This window comes from Kogia breviceps, chromosome 10 (assembly GCF_026419965.1).
Source record: "Kogia breviceps isolate mKogBre1 chromosome 10, mKogBre1 haplotype 1, whole genome shotgun sequence".
Classification (NCBI taxonomy): Eukaryota; Metazoa; Chordata; class Mammalia; order Artiodactyla; family Physeteridae; genus Kogia; species Kogia breviceps.
This window is the reverse complement of record NC_081319.1, coordinates 36,458,494-36,474,050: the sequence shown is the minus strand read 5'-3', so window position 1 is coordinate 36,474,050 and position 15,557 is coordinate 36,458,494. Positions and strand designations below refer to the sequence as shown.

The 15,557-nt window shown below is 56.1% G+C and overlaps 2 protein-coding genes across 15 annotated transcripts in view; one reads left to right on the top strand and one right to left on the bottom strand.

Annotated features, from left to right (window-relative positions):
• The first annotated feature begins 2,696 nt into the window (after positions 1–2,696).
• The window catches only part of ITIH3 (inter-alpha-trypsin inhibitor heavy chain 3), a 13,796-nt gene continuing 935 nt past the window's right edge, over positions 2,697–15,557 (top strand). The window contains exons 1-20 of one of the 4 annotated variants that reach the window (XM_067043970.1): positions 2,697–2,827; positions 3,479–3,499; positions 4,480–4,646; positions 4,732–4,836; positions 5,102–5,264; positions 5,818–5,931; positions 6,993–7,118; positions 7,423–7,539; positions 7,760–7,928; positions 8,520–8,645; positions 8,924–9,105; positions 10,353–10,538; positions 10,703–10,842; positions 11,518–11,672; positions 12,292–12,309; positions 13,275–13,298; positions 13,539–13,571; positions 13,726–13,839; positions 14,336–14,540; positions 15,328–15,418. In XM_067043970.1, coding sequence (XP_066900071.1) covers positions 2,735–2,827; positions 3,479–3,499; positions 4,480–4,646; positions 4,732–4,836; positions 5,102–5,264; positions 5,818–5,931; positions 6,993–7,118; positions 7,423–7,539; positions 7,760–7,928; positions 8,520–8,645; positions 8,924–9,105; positions 10,353–10,538; positions 10,703–10,842; positions 11,518–11,672; positions 12,292–12,309; positions 13,275–13,298; positions 13,539–13,571; positions 13,726–13,839; positions 14,336–14,540; positions 15,328–15,418 — 2,349 coding nt within the window. In that variant the 5' untranslated portion in view covers positions 2,697–2,734. Of the gene's footprint in view, positions 2,828–3,478; positions 3,500–4,062; positions 4,647–4,715; positions 4,837–5,101; positions 5,265–5,817; positions 5,932–6,992; positions 7,119–7,422; positions 7,540–7,759; positions 7,929–8,519; positions 8,646–8,923; positions 9,106–10,352; positions 10,539–10,702; positions 10,843–11,517; positions 11,673–12,291; positions 12,310–13,274; positions 13,299–13,538; positions 13,572–13,725; positions 13,840–14,335; positions 14,541–15,245; positions 15,419–15,557 lie in introns of those variants that run through there. The other 3 variants (XM_067043968.1, XM_067043969.1, XM_067043967.1) reach the window with 3 other exon arrangements.
• The window catches only part of ITIH4 (inter-alpha-trypsin inhibitor heavy chain 4), a 24,613-nt gene continuing 22,387 nt past the window's right edge, over positions 13,332–15,557 (bottom strand). For 6 of the 11 annotated variants that reach the window (XM_067043961.1, XM_067043954.1, XM_067043956.1 and 3 more), the window contains 2 exons: positions 14,865–15,048; positions 14,500–14,587 (listed from right to left, as the gene is read on the bottom strand). In XM_067043961.1, the coding sequence (XP_066900062.1) occupies positions 14,898–15,048 (151 nt within the window). In that variant the 3' untranslated portion in view covers positions 14,500–14,587; positions 14,865–14,897. Of the gene's footprint in view, positions 13,399–14,499; positions 14,588–14,864; positions 15,052–15,115; positions 15,251–15,284; positions 15,415–15,557 lie in introns of those variants that run through there. The other 5 variants (XM_067043955.1, XM_067043958.1, XM_067043959.1 and 2 more) reach the window with 5 other exon arrangements.

Below are 15,557 nucleotides of genomic sequence, written 5' to 3'. Positions count from 1 at the left end.
ATGCTCCCAACAGCCCTGGGGGATACTTTTATCATGACTACTTACAGCCGAGGTTAGGTAATTTGTCCAAAATCACTCATCTTTTAAGTGGCGGAGCTGGGATTTGAACCCGTGCTATCTGGAGTCAGCATCTATGTGCTTAACCACCCCATGTAAATATTTCCATCAGGCTGGGTGGCTGATGGCCAAAGCATGTTGGGATTTGGTTCTGGATATCCCAAACTATCACTTAACGTGAACATGTGAAAGAAATACGTGAAATATATATGGACTTGGGGTCCTGAAGAAGTCCTGCCAGGAGCTGAGGGTCACCTAATGGGGTCAGAGCCTCAGGGGGCAGTTCCCAGGCCTCCATCCTCCACTGGATTTCCCAGCTGGGGGTTTGGAACCTGTGAGGGCAGGCACATTTCCCCAAAGCAGAGACGGCCACTGCCCAGAAGCTGTGATTTCAGGGGCCAGGAATAGCAGCCCACTGACTCCTCACACTGATGCCTGGAATAACCGCTTCAGAACGCCTTCCCTGGGCCTTGTCTAGGGGCCCAGTTAAAATGTGACATTACAGGGTGTGTGGAGATGAACTTGCACTTTGGAGAGCCACTGGCCCTTTTGGCGAAGGTTGATAGGCCTCCACCCACTCCTTTCCAAAGGGTTTCTGCTTTTTCTGGCTTCTGTCCAGTTCCCATTCCAGATGAGGCCCATGAGGACTCAGATCAACCACACAAATGCTGAGGTCCAGAGCTGCCCCAGGCCCAGGGACACAGAGCCCTGAGGGGGCAGCCAGTGGAATTTCAGAGCCCAGCCCACCGTCTGGAGTATCCTGGGCTTCTCAAAGGAGAGCCACGGGCTGCCAGCTGGCTGGTCACCCTCAGCAAAGTTGGCCCAACTGGGGTCTCCTTTTCCCATCCTCTAGAGTGGAAATGGGGTGAACCTGAAGATTTCCTAGATTCCTTTAATTCGAAATTCTGTATGATGACTCTGGGTCCCTCCAAGTCCCCAGCTGTCCCTCAGGGGCCTCTTGAGCAACCTCAGAATTTCCTACTTTGAGTTGTCCCTCCACAAAACTCCAAGTATCGGGGGATGAGGCAGTAGCCTGGAGGAGAGGGGCTGGAAAAAGCTCCTCAGGCAGCTGCAGGGCCGTGAGGAGGAGCCACTGGGCAATGCTGGCAGGACAATAGTTCTGCCACCCCTGCCACAACCCCAAGAGCCCACTGGTCAGCGACCATAGACGCTGAAGATGACCTCATGAACTAGATGTCCTGAGAGCCAGACTGCAGGGCCCTTCTCTCTGCTCCCAGGTGTCAGCGCTGAACTTGGTGACCGCTGGCAGTGTGGGTCAGGATTCAGGAGGCCTGAGGAGAGCAGGGACCCGCAGCCGGGCCTCAGCAGCTCCCTTTGTTGATCTGCTATTGTTCTGCTGACTTCGCAACTCTCTGTCATTACTTCTGTGGCTCCTGCCACTTCCAGTCACTAGTCCACTCTTCCCTTGTGGCTTCTGCTGCCTCAAAGCTTCTGCTTTCTGCCTTCTCACTCTGTTTCTCTGCCCTCAGCAGTCAACTCTCTCTGTACATCTCACAGTCAAGTGCACTCTTGGCTTTCAGTCCAGACCATGGTACGATCCATAAATTAGCTGTCCTGTGCTCCGGCATCCTCATCAGCACTGTTCAGTAGTGGCCGAGTAGGAGGGTCACTGGGTCACTTTGCTCAGAAGAACATGGGTATGGCCGGCACATGGTAGCCACTCTGGAAGGTCTAGGGGCTGGCGGGGCCCTGGGATGGCCCAGAAGGACCCAGTGCCCACCAGGAAGGGATAAGACCCTGCCTCTGAGGCTCCCATTGTCCTGGATAACAGAAGTCCAGCCTCACTGGATACTTTCAGGAGAATGACTCTCCAAGAGGCCGAGGGCAGCTGAGTTCCTGGCAAGGCTGGGAACACAGGGATGAATGTGACACGTGGCCTGGCCCTCCAGGTGCTGCTCAAGAGTCTAGAGAGAGTGATCAGATCCAAACGTGCGCACCTCGACCAAAGGTAACGACAGAATGTAGGCCCTTCGGGAGCTTGGAGCCTGGAGAAGGGCTGTCTATGGTCAGCTAGGGGACAGAAGAGGAAGACTTCCGAAGGAAGGAGGGACACAGGCTGGCAGAGATCAGAGATGTGATATGCAGAGAAGGGGGAGGTACGCCAGTGGGAAGAGAGTTAAGTTCAGAAAGCGAGTTGGAGCTGGACCACAGGACTTGGGAGTTGTCCTTTTCAAGGGGTCGCGGGAGACAGAGAGAGTAATGAGCAAGGGGTCAGCCATGGAGATCTGAGCCTTAGGGGGATGGGTCTGGTTTGGTGCCCTGGCTGCCTCAAGAAGGGGGCGGTGACTGTGATCCAGGAGGCCAGACCAGAGGCCACGTCTGCCGTGCAGCGACAATGCTGAGATGCTGTTTGTGACTCCATATCCCACTGCCCCCTCCCAGGGGGTCTCGGGGCCCATTTGCCAACACAGAGTTTCTGCTTTCTCCGGGGGCCTCCTTGTCCCACAGCCGCCGGGAGTGAAGTCCTAACACTGCTGACGATACCCACCGGGCCTCCTTGGTACAGGCAGATCCAGGCCTATTACTCCACCCATGTCCAGCTTCCCCGGGGGATCCTCCCGCCTCCCTCTCGCCCACACTGCAGGTCGGTGACCCCACTTGGGAAACACTAGGCTTGCTCATATAAGGAGCCCAGGCGCCGCCAGTGTGCTCAGCGATGGCGTCTGCTCGGTGGCCCTGCCTCATCTTGGCTCTGCTCTCTGGTGTGGCGGTCTCTGGCTTCCCTAGAAGATTATGCCGGCTACTCGGGGTAAATCTGCCTCCTCTTCACCATCTGGCAGGCAGAGGGGCCAGGCCGGGAGGTCCTGTGTGTAGGGTGAGGAGCAGGCAGAGGCTGGGCAGTGAGCTGCAGGGAACAGAGCTGGTATGTGGGGAACTGGGCTCCAGACATGCTCCCTAATCATGGGCAAGGCTCTTAAATCTCCTGGGCCTCTGTTTCCCTACCCGTCAGGTGGGTGATACAGCACTATCAGCTCACCTCACTGAGGGGCTGTGAAGGTCCACGTCTGAGACAAGGGTCGAGGCCTCTAGGAATGGCTGAGCTGAGCTGTGTGGGGTACAGTGGTGGTGGGGGTCTGGATGAGGCCTCAGGGGCCTGGGGCCCAGGGAAGGGCAGAGTGAGTCAGGGTATATGGGGCGGGGGAAGAGCTCTGGCTTTGGTCCTCCTTGCCCTGATCCCCCCAGTGAACTGGAGATCTTCCCTCCCTGCACCTCAGTTTCCCCATCTATTCAGAGCCCTTCCTACTCCGACATGTGGCTCTGGGTGGGTCCATGTCCAGAGGCCCCTCAAGGTGTGTGTGTGGAGGTCACTGCTGAACCTTGGCCTCAGCCCAGAGCCTATTGCCAAGCCACTGTAGCCTTGGCCTTGGCCTGACCCCTGTGTTTGTCTTTGTTTTTGCAGAAACGGAGCCTCCCGGAACGGGTGAGAACTTTCACCAGGGATGGGGCAGGGCAGGGCAGGACGGAGCTAGTTGCCCAACAGCGGAAGGAGTGGGCCACAATGGCAGGTCCCTCCAGCTGGCAAACAGCTTATGGCCCCCTGCCCTCGCAGACCCCTGCCGTGACTCCAGAGCCCTGGGAAAGAGCACCACGGAACCATGGCCCTCGGACCTGCTGATAGAGCAGAGGACCACCCTTCATTCCACGGGTCCATCTTCCCACAGACACTTACTGAGCGCTTGTCAGGCCCCATGCACAGGGCAGGAGACACACAGTGAACGGCCCCATCACGCCTTCACAAAGCATCTTTATATCCATGTTTAACTCAGACGTCTCCCTAGAGCGTCCCTTGGTCCATCACCCCATTGGAAAGAGGGGTTTGGGGGGAACGAAGGCCCTCCCCATGCACTGCCCTCAGATAGGAAACAAGGGCCTATTTGGGAGACAGAAGCAGGCAATTACCCCAGGAGGCAGGCTGGGGTGTGTGTGGACATGCTCTTTCTAAGCTGAGGTGTGGGAGATGAGCAGGAAGAGCTAGGACCTGGCATGGCTGGAGCACGGGGGGAGCAGAGAAGGCAGGCCCTGCCTGGAGGCCCCCAGAGCCGTGGGGAAGACTGTCCTGAGGGCAGTGGTAAGAACAGGAGGGCTTCACGTGGCAGAAGGACAGGGTCAGATTTGGGTTTTTATACCATCTCACTGGCTACAGCTGCATGTAAACAGATGATAGAGCTAAGGATGCAGAGTGACCATCAGAACAGTGGTGGCCAATTAAAGGCGGCAACCAAGGATGCTGCCCAGGCTTCTGACATGGGTGACTGGGAGACCGGAGGGGCCACTTACCAGGCAGGAGCTTTGGAGCCCACAAAGGGGAGCTTGAAGGGGAGAGGCCAGGAGGAAGACCTGGTTTCCGGGTGCCTCAGGCTGGCTGGTCACCATCTGCTGATCACTGTCCCTCTCCCGCAGGTGGTCGATGGCATCGAAGTCTACAGCACCAAGGTCCACTGCAAGGTGACCTCCCGCTTCGCTCACAATGTCGTCACCACCAGGGCCGTCAACCACGCAGACACTGCCAAGGAGGTTTCTTTCGATGTGGAGCTGCCCAAGACAGCCTTCATCACCAACTTCACCTTGTGGGTGTCACCACGACTGCTGGCTCGGGCCTGGGAGGGGAGTCTGGCTCAGCATGAGTCCCCCAGCAGCTTTCTATCCCTGCAGGACCATTGATGGTGTTACCTACCCTGGGAACGTCAAAGAGAAGGAAGTTGCCAAGAAGCAGTATGAAAAGGCCGTGTCCCAGGGCAAGACAGCTGGCTTGGTCAAGTAAGTGTGGACCCCCAGGCCTTGGGGAGAACATCGGGGCTGTAAGCGCCCTCAGAGACACAAACAACAGAACAGCATCTATTATTATCATTATATGGCAAAATGCGCTGTAATTCTTACAACGTTATCTCATTTTGAATTTGAGGCAATCAAGGCTCAGAGTAGGTAGAGGTCTCCCCCAAGGGTAAAGGACTTGAACCCAAGGCCCAGGAAGGATGGGCTGGTGCTATCTTTGGGGCAGTCATTGTCTTGCACCCCCATTCAGGGCCTCTGGGAGGAAGCTGGAGAAATTCACGGTCTCAGTCAATGTGGCTGCAGGCAGCAAGGTCACCTTTGAGCTAACCTACGAGGAGCTGCTGAAGAGGCACAAGGGCAAGTACGAGATGTACCTCAAGGTCCAGCCCAAGCAACTGGTCAAGCACTTTGAGGTAATCAGCTGCTCTCCTGCAGCTCCTGCTGAAACTGCTGGGGGCAGGGTGCTGGGAAGGGTCCCTGGGCAGACCCCACAGCAGGGTCAAGAACACAGAAACCCAGGCCCCACCACTTGGTTGAGGAGGCATGGGGGAATTACAGTGGCACTGGCTACAGCACTTGGGCCAAGGGGAGGAGGCTGGGCGGCACCTGGCAGATCCAGGTTGGGTGCTGGGCCCTCGGGGGCAACATCACAAAGTGTCTCTGTAATGCTTGTAACTGCTTACATAGGCATTTTACCTACATCAGAATGGAAAGCCAAAGGAAATGCTTTAGTGGTAGAATCTGGGGCACCATATGGCAGGTAGTAGAAGAGTTCTGGGGTCAGAGTACCCACTTACAAGCCCTTGTGGTCATTTTCTTGGAGGGAGACAGCAGGCTTGGCTGTCACAGAGTTGTCCTAGAGGCCGCTCCTTGTACATCACTGACCCATCTCCTTGCCCTTGTTGTCCTGGAGGCTGGGTTCTGCATTGTCACTGAGTGACATATCCTTACCTTTCGCCATTTCAGATCACAGCAGACATCTTCGAGCCCCAGGGCATCAGTACGCTGGATGCTGAAGCCTCATTCATCACCAATGACCTCTTGAGCAGCGCCCTCACCAAGTCCTTCTCAGGGAAAAAGGTGGTATAGATGCCCCTTGGGCCTGGGGGGCAGGTGCAGGAACCTGACCCTAGCAGGGCGAGTCTGAACCTGGGGATTTGGCTGATGCAAGGGAGAGAGACAGAAAGAGAGAGAGAGAGAGAGAGAGAGAGAGAGAGAGAGAGAGAGAGAGAGAGAGAGAGAGAGAGAGAGCGTGTGTGTGTGTGTGTGTGTGTGTGTGTGTGATAAGTCTGGAACATCCCCTTTCTCCTAGGCCCCCTGGGTCAGGAGTGAGGATGCTGGAGGCAGGGGGCTGCTTGCTGATGATGATCTGCCAGAGGAACTGGGGTCTCAACTGCACTGGGGACAGGGAAGCCATTTACATGGCCTGGTCCCATTCTACTTTGGGAAATAGGTAGGGCAGGTTACTGATCCCTGTTTAACAGATAAGGAGACCAAGGCCAGAGGGAGTTTTTTAGATCAGATTCTACATGAGGGGTGAAAGAAAAAAGGGAATTTTATTCTTGGTACTGGTGGTTGGCTCTGGTCCCCAAGGTCCCCAGCAATTCCAGGGGCCTTGCTGATCATGGGCAGTGGATGAATAAATGTTTATATGGACAGCAAACCTCAGTCAGGACTCCCAGGGTGAGGCCCGAGGAGCATACGCTCCTGGCCTCTGCAGGCGGTGCCCTCACCCAGGGCCCCCTCCCCATTCCCTACTCTGCTCCCTTCCCCCACCTCTTGGCAACAACGCACACAATACCACCCAACATGAAATTCCTTTTCATGGTGCAGAATTCCCCTCCCAAAGTGGCTTCTTAGTGCAGGCAGAGCAAAGGGACTTGTTGGCCCAGTGAGCAGGAAGAGTGAAAGGCTGGCTCAGGTAAGGCCCCTGGCCTCCAAGGAGCTCCTGATCTCCGAAGGGGAAAGAGGTGCTCAGAAAGGCCTGGGCACCCCAGAGGGTGGCAGGACTGCCCAGGCACCTACCTACAGGCTCCTCACCATGAGGACTGCAACTTGCTTCTCAGGGCAGCCCCGGGCTGGGGTCTGCAGAGGGCAGGCCCTAGCCAAGCTGAGCAAGGCTGGCCATCACCCTCCCTCAGGGCCACGTGTCCTTCAAGCCCAGCTTGGATCAACAACGTTCATGCCCAACGTGTACTGACTCCCTCCTCAAAGGAGATTTTATCATCACCTATGACGTGAACAGAGAGTCTCCAGCCAACGTGCAGGTAGGTACCCGCCGACTGGCTCTGCCAGGCCGGTAGATTCCCCACCATGGTGGGGTGAGGGCTGATGCGGGGAGGGGCTTCAGCTTCATCTAGTGAGACACCCTTGATCCTCAGCCCAAGGATGAGTTTCCTGCAAGGTGTGGGGATGACAGGTAGTCCAGAGCCTTCGTGTGGCACCCCTGGAGGGGTGGAAAGGACATCTTTATTTTGGGCTGGTTAACGGCTGCCTTCTATTTGCAAGGGCAGCCAACGTGAGGTTGCTGAAGGGATACTGGCCTCCTCTCTCTCTCTCTCCCCTTTCCAGATCGTCAATGGCTACTTTGTGCACTTCTTTGCACCTCAAGGCCTTCCAGTGGTGCCCAAGAACGTGGTCTTCGTGATTGACGTCAGTGGATCCATGCACGGTCGGAAAATGGAGCAGGTACTCTCCTTGGTGCAAGGGGGTGGGGGTGGGACACGTGGGAGGAAGAGAGAGATTTTTAAAAAGTGGACGAAGCCAATATTTCCAGTGAAAGAGGGGAAAGGGGGACAGGATTCTAAAAAGGCACAAATCATCTGCCCCTTTTCTTGCAGATGGCATGGGCCTCACCACCAGCCCAGGCTGGGAAGACATCTTGTCTGCTTGTCTTTCTCCTTCCCAGACAAAGGATGCCCTCCTCAAAATTCTGGAGGATGTGAAAGAGGATGACTACCTGAATTTCATCCTGTTCAGTGGAGGTGTGACCACTTGGAAAGACACTTTAGTTCAAGCCACTCCTGAGAACATCCAGGAGGCCAGGAAATTTGTGATGAATATTCGTGATCAAGGAAGTAAGAACAGAGGGGAGGGAGCGACATCCTGCTACTCCTCTCTGCCTAAGCAGCCTGTTTCCCTCCTGCCTTGGGGCAGAGACTCTGCTGGTCCAGGCCCGGCAGCCCCTGGCTGGGGGTAGAGGTGGGAGTGGGGAGTCCTCAGGCTTGATACTGGGGTGTCTTCTCTGTGGTCTAGGGAAAGCCATTCTTTCTGTTTCTAACCCGTGATCCTGGTGCCCCACCAGCCCCAGCAAGATACCCTTATCCATGGCAGTTTTGTATGAAAGATGACAAGTGATGTCTATACTGTTCCCCACTCCTCCCTGTGAGAGGGGCTGGCAGTCCATTTGACTGTTCTCCAAATTGCTCTTACAATCACCATGTGCATCTATCCTTCCGGCAGCTCTGAGAGCCTGGTCCTTTTACTCATTTGAAAGACTAAGTCATTCATTCATCACTCACTGAGTCATTCAGTCGATATTTACTGAGTACCACCACATATGGGCAGGCAGGGTCCCTGGGCATGTGAGCAGGGCCCGCTATCTCGACCTCCACCCTGGCACCCTGAGGACACCCTCCCACGGTGCTGTCTGTCTGTCTGTGTGCCAGTGACCAACATCAACGATGCGCTGCTGAGGGGCATCAGCATGCTGAACAAGGCCCGGGAGGAGTTCAGAGTCCCGGAGAGGAGCACCTCCATCGTCATCATGTTGACCGACGGGGACGCCAATGTGGGTGAGGCAGCGGGTGTAACTCTGGCTGCCGCTCCTGGCTCTGTAGCCAGCGTGCTGCAAGACCTTGGGTAGCTCTCTCCAGCGTCCCCCATGGTCTGTGAGCCCCTCAAGGGCAGGGCCCTGCCTCCCTGCCAGGCCTTCCCATGTCTGCCTCTACAAGGGCTGGTGGCCATGACGCCGCCAACTCTGCACGTGTAGGAGTCAGATCTGTCCAGAGAGAGCTTCTCCTGACAGCCGCCGGGGCTGTGGCTGGAGCGTGAACACCTCCTTCTCCTGCAGGTGAAAGCAGACCTGAAAAAATCCAAGAGAATGTGAGGAATGCCATTGGTGGCAAGTTCCCCTTATATAACCTGGGCTTTGGCAACAATCTGAATTATAACTTCCTGGAGCGTATGGCCCTGGAGAACCATGGGCTTGCCCGCCGCATTTATGAGGATTCCGATGCCAACTTGCAGTTGCAGGTATGCCTTGTTTTGCACACCTCTGGGAATGAGGAGCTCACTACTTCCTCAGGAAACTGTTCCAATGTGTGACAATTTCGGTTATTAGAAAGAACTTCCTCTTGGGTTGAAATCTACCTCTGGTTATCTCTTACCCACCAATACTGGTTCTGACTTTGTCTGTGGGCTACACAGAACAGACCTGCTTCCTCTGTAGGATTGCCAGATCAAATACAAGACATCCAGTTAAATATGAATTTCTTATAAACAGCAAATAATTTTTTAGCAAGCATGCTCCAGATATTGCATAGGACACTATTAGTTTACTAGTGCTGCCTTAACAAATTACCATAAACTGGGTGGCTTCCACAACAGAAATTTATTGTCTCACAGTTCTGGAGGCTAGAAGTCCAAAATCACGGTGTTGGCAGGGCTGGTTCCTTCTGAGAGCTGCGAGGGAAGGATCTGTTCCAGGCCTCTCTCCTTGGCCTGCAGATGGCCATTTTCTCCCTGTATCTTCACATCATCTTCTCTGTGTGCATGTCTGTCTCTGGGTCCAAACTGCCCCCTTTCATAGGGACACCAGTCAGATTGGATTGGAGTCCATCCTGAACACTTCATTTTAACTTGATTACCTCTGTGAAGACCCTTTCCCCAAATAAGGTCATGCCCTGAGGTACTGGGGGTAAGGATTTTAACCTATGTACTTTGAGGGTACACAAATCATCCCATGACGGCTGTACTTATACTAAAAAGTAACTTGTCATTTACCTGATATTCAAGTTTAACTCATGTCCTGTATTTTCATTTGCTAAATCTGGTACCCTCCCCCTCCTCCCTGGCACAGGTGACTGCTTCTCCACCTCTGCAGTGGACCCCGCCGGCCTTCCTCCTGTCAGTCTCTGGGTCTCCATGCTCTTGCCCCACATCGCCTTCTTTAGTCGGCCTCCACCCTTCCTTCTTACTTTCCTTCCAACAAACATTTCTTGAGTCCTTTCTATGTGCCAAGAACCCTGTCCTTTCCTTTTCTATTCCTCCCAGTCTCTACATGGGGGGAGGGGGGAACGCAGTGAGGAAGGGCTCCCCCAAACTGAAGGGCGCAGTCAGGGCCACGTGGAAGTAGAGATCAGGAGCCAGGACTGACCCAGCCTGGGAGACTCAACAGCCCTCAACAGCCCGCGGAGGCGCCAGTGGGAGCCCGCCCACCCCGTCCTCTCTCTGCCTGCCCTGGTGGCCTGAGATGAGCAGGTCCTCTATCTGGACTCCAGGGCTTCTATGAGGAGGTGGCCAACCCGCTGCTGACAGACGTGGAGGTGGGGTACCCCGAGAATGCCATCCTGGGCCTCACCCAGAACACTTACCAGCACTTCTACGACGGCTCTGAGATTGTGGTGGCTGGGCGCCTGGCAGATGAGGACGTGAACAGCTTTAAGGCGGACGTGAAGGGCCACGGGGTAAGCTGGACCGGGGCCCGGCCGTGCGCTGGGGACGGGGGATCTGCACGGATAGGGCTCCAGCCTCCTGGCTGGTGGCCCAGCGGTAGCAGCTCCTGAACAAGGCCCACCTGGCTCGTGGCTCCAGGCCTCCAGCCTCTCACCTCTTCCCACCCCTGCCCCAGGCCATCAATGATCTGACATTCACTGAGAAGCTGGACAGGAAGGAGATGGAGGAGGCCCTGAAGGAGCAGGACTACATTTTTGGGAACTACATTGAGCGGCTCTGGGCCTACCTCACCATCGAGCAGCTGCTGGAGAAACGGTGACCCTGGCCCACCTTTCACACAGCTGGGCCCCGCACTCAGCCCCCAGCACTGCCCCAGCACCTACCTGTGAAGCCCCCTGTGCCGGCTATGCTTCTGGGGGAGCCCACGAGGAGGAAACTTACACCCCAGGAAGTGCACCTCCACGCCCACTCCAGCTGCCCTGCCCTCTTCTCGGCCAGGTCCCATGGCCTGTTTTTCCTGGAGTAGAGCCGGCTCCATCATCTGGGGCTCAAGCAGCAGCCTGGGAGCACCTCGAGGACAGGGGTGGGCTTCAGCGTCCTATTCCCCGTACCCAGCATGGGCCCACAGAGATGCTGACGCTGAACACAACCAAAGGCTGGGTCCCCAGCCCTCAGCCACAGGGAGCAGAGCTTGGGCCCATGTGAGAGGGCCATGTCAGCCTTCTGTTAAGTGGGCTTGGCCAGGAAAGCCGCTGGCACTCAGCATGTGAACACTATCATGACTGATTGTTGCAGTGGCCATCTTGAGCCCCTTGTATTTTTCAGGTGGGGAAACTGAGGTCCAGAGAGGAATCGGGGCATGTCCATCTGTCCCAGGGAGCTGGTGAACCAGTTTTTTCTGAGTGCTAGTGGGCTCTGTCCTGGGGGACCCCATTGGGAGGGGTGGAGGAGGGTCCTGGGCTGACCCTCCCACCCCGCCCCTCCCCACAGCAAGAATGCCCATGGCGAGGAGAAGGAGAACTTCACAGCCCAGGCCTTGGACCTGTCCCTCAAGTACCACTTCGTGACTCCACTGACCTCCATGGTGGTGACCAAGCCTGAGGACAACGAGAACAAGACAGCCATTGCCGACAAGCCTGGGGAAGGTGGGCACGGAGGGTGGGGGCCAGAACTCGGAGGCCTTCTTCTAGGCCCCTGGCCTTAGATGCCCTGAAGAGAAGAGGGCCAGGCTGAGGAGACCAGACCTGCTGAGAAGTGCAGGTCCTGGGGGCATCGAAGGAAAACTGGCCAAGGGATGGGGAGGGTGTTGTAGAGGGAGCGAAGCCGTTAGTGTGAATAGGAGCCTCGAAGTCTCTAAAAGGGCACAGTGCCCAGGGTCATTTCCAGGAAAGGGACTTAGGCTGCAGCATGGAAGGGTTCAGTTAGACAAGAAGAAGCACTTCTGACCTAAAAGTTAGGCCTGAAGCAGGTGCCTGGGGACTGTGAGAGGAAGAGGCCCTGAGAGCTGGAGGCTGGGCCCAGGCCTGCTCAACCAGACCCCAAGAGGGGGGTCCTGAGTGTCCCTTCAACTGGCACAGGCGATGGAGGTTGGCGTTGGGAGGTAAAGAGCCAGTCTGGGCCAACCCTTTGCCTCCAGGAGCTCCTGGTTCCTGCAGGGGGCACACGAAGCCTGGGGCTGGCTGGCCAGGCAGTAAGTCGGTCACATTGGCCCTGACACCAGGAGTCTGTGGCCTCTAATGCATTTCTCCTCTTCCTCCCTCCCAGGGCCTGTGGATGCAGAAGGTGAGCTTTAGGCACAGCTGGGTGGGTGTCCCAGGAGGACGACAAGAGAGGAGCAAGAAGGCCTTTCCAATCATGATGGGGATGTACTGCCTGGGGAGAGGCCCTCAGGACACCTGGGTTCAGCTCCCAGCTCTGCTGTGAACTCACCAGGGGCCTGGGGCTGGGTTCTGTTCCACTCTGAGCCTAAGGGTTCTTGTCAGTTGACTGACGGTAGCTTCCCCTGCCCAAGGAGGGACAGTCAGTATGAAAGTATTCTGTGACCTACAAAAGTTAGCAACTCAATTAGCACTCGACCAATCCCACAGCAATCCTTTAAGAGAGTCCTCTCATGGTTCCATTTTACAGTGAGGAAACTGAGGCACAGAGAGGTTAAATCTATTTGCTCAATGACTCAGTCAACAGGATGCCAAGCCGGGACTTTGGCCCAGGCAGCCTGGTTCCAGGGCCTGCGCTGGAATTCACAGCACTTTGCGTTTCTCTCATTGTAAAATTTGACCATCACCCCGCCACAAACCCACCACCACCAGGCAGGGCCTCCCCAGCCCCTACCGGCCTGCCTTGTCTCTATCCATACAGGCTGTCCTAACCAAGCAGTATATTTGGAATGGGTCATGGCTTTGCCCTCTGAGCCTCATCCCACCCTGGGGATGGGAGTTCAGGGCTGGGGAATGGCATTGTTCCTGACAGAGAAACTGACGACCTAATGGCTTGCATTTTAGCTACGTGCAAGTGCTGAGCCCCAGTATTAACATTACACCCATATTATCCACCAGCCCTGGAAAGGAGTTCCCTAGGCATGTCCCATTTCTAAAGCCTAAACTTAGGAGGTCATATCCCCACCCTCTATCTGTCAGTGTTGGGGCCCCACTGGGGACCAGCAGCCCCGAGACAGGCAGAAGGCATGGGGTTGGGGGGAGGGAACCCCTAGACCTTGCTCACACCTGCCCTTTGGCTTCTTTTTTCAGTGATCCCCTCCATGGCTTACCTGAGTGAGTATGTGCCAGCTGCCACAGAGCATGGCCCTGTGCTGTCCCCCTCCGGAGTCTTCCCTGAGTCAGCTCTCTGGGACAGGCAGATGGTTGGGGGGTCCTGAGGAGATGAGGGAAGGTGTGGGTTTAAGAGCATTAGAGAGCAGGAAGGGGAGAGGCATGAACGGAACTCTGGGTGGGGTTCCTGGACCCTCCCCGCCTGCTTGTTTAGCTCAGCCCTCTCTCCCTTTGCGTCCACAGCCAACTCCAGGCCTCCCCAGACACCCTACTACGGTGAGTTTCCCAGCTCCTCCTGGGGCGAGGCTCAGGGCCCAGGGCCGAGCACCTCCTACTTGCCTAGGAGTCCATCCCACGGGGAGGAGGCAAGGGGAGGGCCCCGGAACAGTGAGAGACCCTGGGAGTCAGCCCTTTCTCTATGTGCACTCAGTGGATGGGGACCCCCACTTCATCATCCAAGTTCCAGAGAAGGACGATGCCATCTGCTTCAACATCGACGAAGACCCAGGCACAGTGCTGCGCCTCATTCAGGACCCTGTCACAGGTGGGGACTGCGGGCTGGGGCCAGGGTCTCTTCCTGGGAGGGTCTGGAGTCCCTAGGATAGGCACATGGACTAGCTCCTCACTCTGCCTATAAGTCACCCATCTTACACACAGATTACATCCTGTAGAGATTACAGATTCCACCCAGAGCCACAGGCTCACCTAGTGCGCCCGGGGCCAGTGGTGTTGGGGAGATGGTTAGAATTAAGTGCAGCCTGGGCATGCAGGCAGGACCCAGCCTGTGCGTAGGGAATCATTTTTCTCTGAACAACACCGGCCCAGGCAAGGGGCAGATCCACAGTGGGGGCCCTCAGCCACTAGTGTGACCCCAATGTGTCTAGGAACAGATAGGGTTGGCTCCGAAATCCTGGTCTCTCAATGGGGTCCCCACTGGGCTACCCCTCAGTAGGTCTGGCTGAAGGGGAAGGTGCGTCCCTGAAGACCAGCCTGGACTCAGAAGGTCTTGCTGGTCTCTTGCTACCCTGCCCCTCTGGCAGGCCTCACAGTTAATGGGCAGATCATTGGTGAGAAGAGAAGCAGCCTGGACTCTCAGACCAGAAAGACTTACTTTGGCAAGCTGGGCATTGCCAATGCTCAGATGGACTTCCAGATTGAGGTGACACTGGAGAGGATCACGCTGTGGCATGGGGCTGCACAGAGCACGTTCAGCTGGCTGGACACAGTCATGGTCACACAGGATGGGTAAAGCCCCACTACTGGGCCTCTGAGAGGTGCTATAGAGCATGGGTCTAAGGAGGGATTTGAACAAATTGCAGGACAGAAGATCCACAGGGCTCACAGGGAAGACCAGTGGCCTCAGAGTTCAGCCCCTGCCTAGGGAAGGGTGACCATGGTGGCCCCCCACCAACCCCCGGGGCCCCCATCAGAGGCAGTATTGGTAGCTAGACAGTTCATAGGACTGACCTTGAGGGAAGGGCTGTGTGGACGAAAGCATTAGGTGGACCTGGCAAGCAAGCTGATAGCGACAAAGATCCTGACATGCATCGTGTCTCTGGCTGAACTTGCCTGTTCTCAAACTCCTCAGCCTCTCCTACGTCTTCAGATCACCCCAAGCTGGGTGGGCAGGGCAGCGGTGTTAGTTCCATGGAGGCTCAGAGAGGGGCAGAAGCTGCCCAATGTCGCACAGGAAGCCACTGGTCGAGCTGGGATTCCATCCCGGGCCTCCAGACCCCCAGGACAGCCCCTTCTCCTGCTTACAGAGGAGCAGGGACCCACTCAGTGGAGTGCATAGTCAACATGCATGAGCGTCTTCTCTCCAACACCCCTGACATAGTTTCTGGAGTCTGTGTGCTCTCAGGTGTCATGTCTCCTGCTGAGATGCCCTTGATTCAGATACCTGGTGTCATGGCCACTGGGCCTCACTGCTGACCTCCTCTTCTCTCCTAGGCTGTCTGTGACGATCAATAGGAAGAAGAACATGGTGGTCTCCTTTGGAGATGGGGTTACTTTTGTGGTTGTCTTGCATCAGGTTTGGAAGAAACAGCCCATCCACCATGACTTCCTGGGCTTCTATGTGGTGGACAGTCATCGGATGTCAGCACAGACACATGGACTGCTGGGTACGAAGTGTTCAAGCCTCAGGTTGTTCAGGCCACATGGTGGAGGGAAAAAGCCACGCAAAGGGCCAGCCTAGCCACCCTGGACCCAGGGCTCAACACCCCATCCAGCCTTTGCATCTACCTTGGAAGGCCAGTGGCC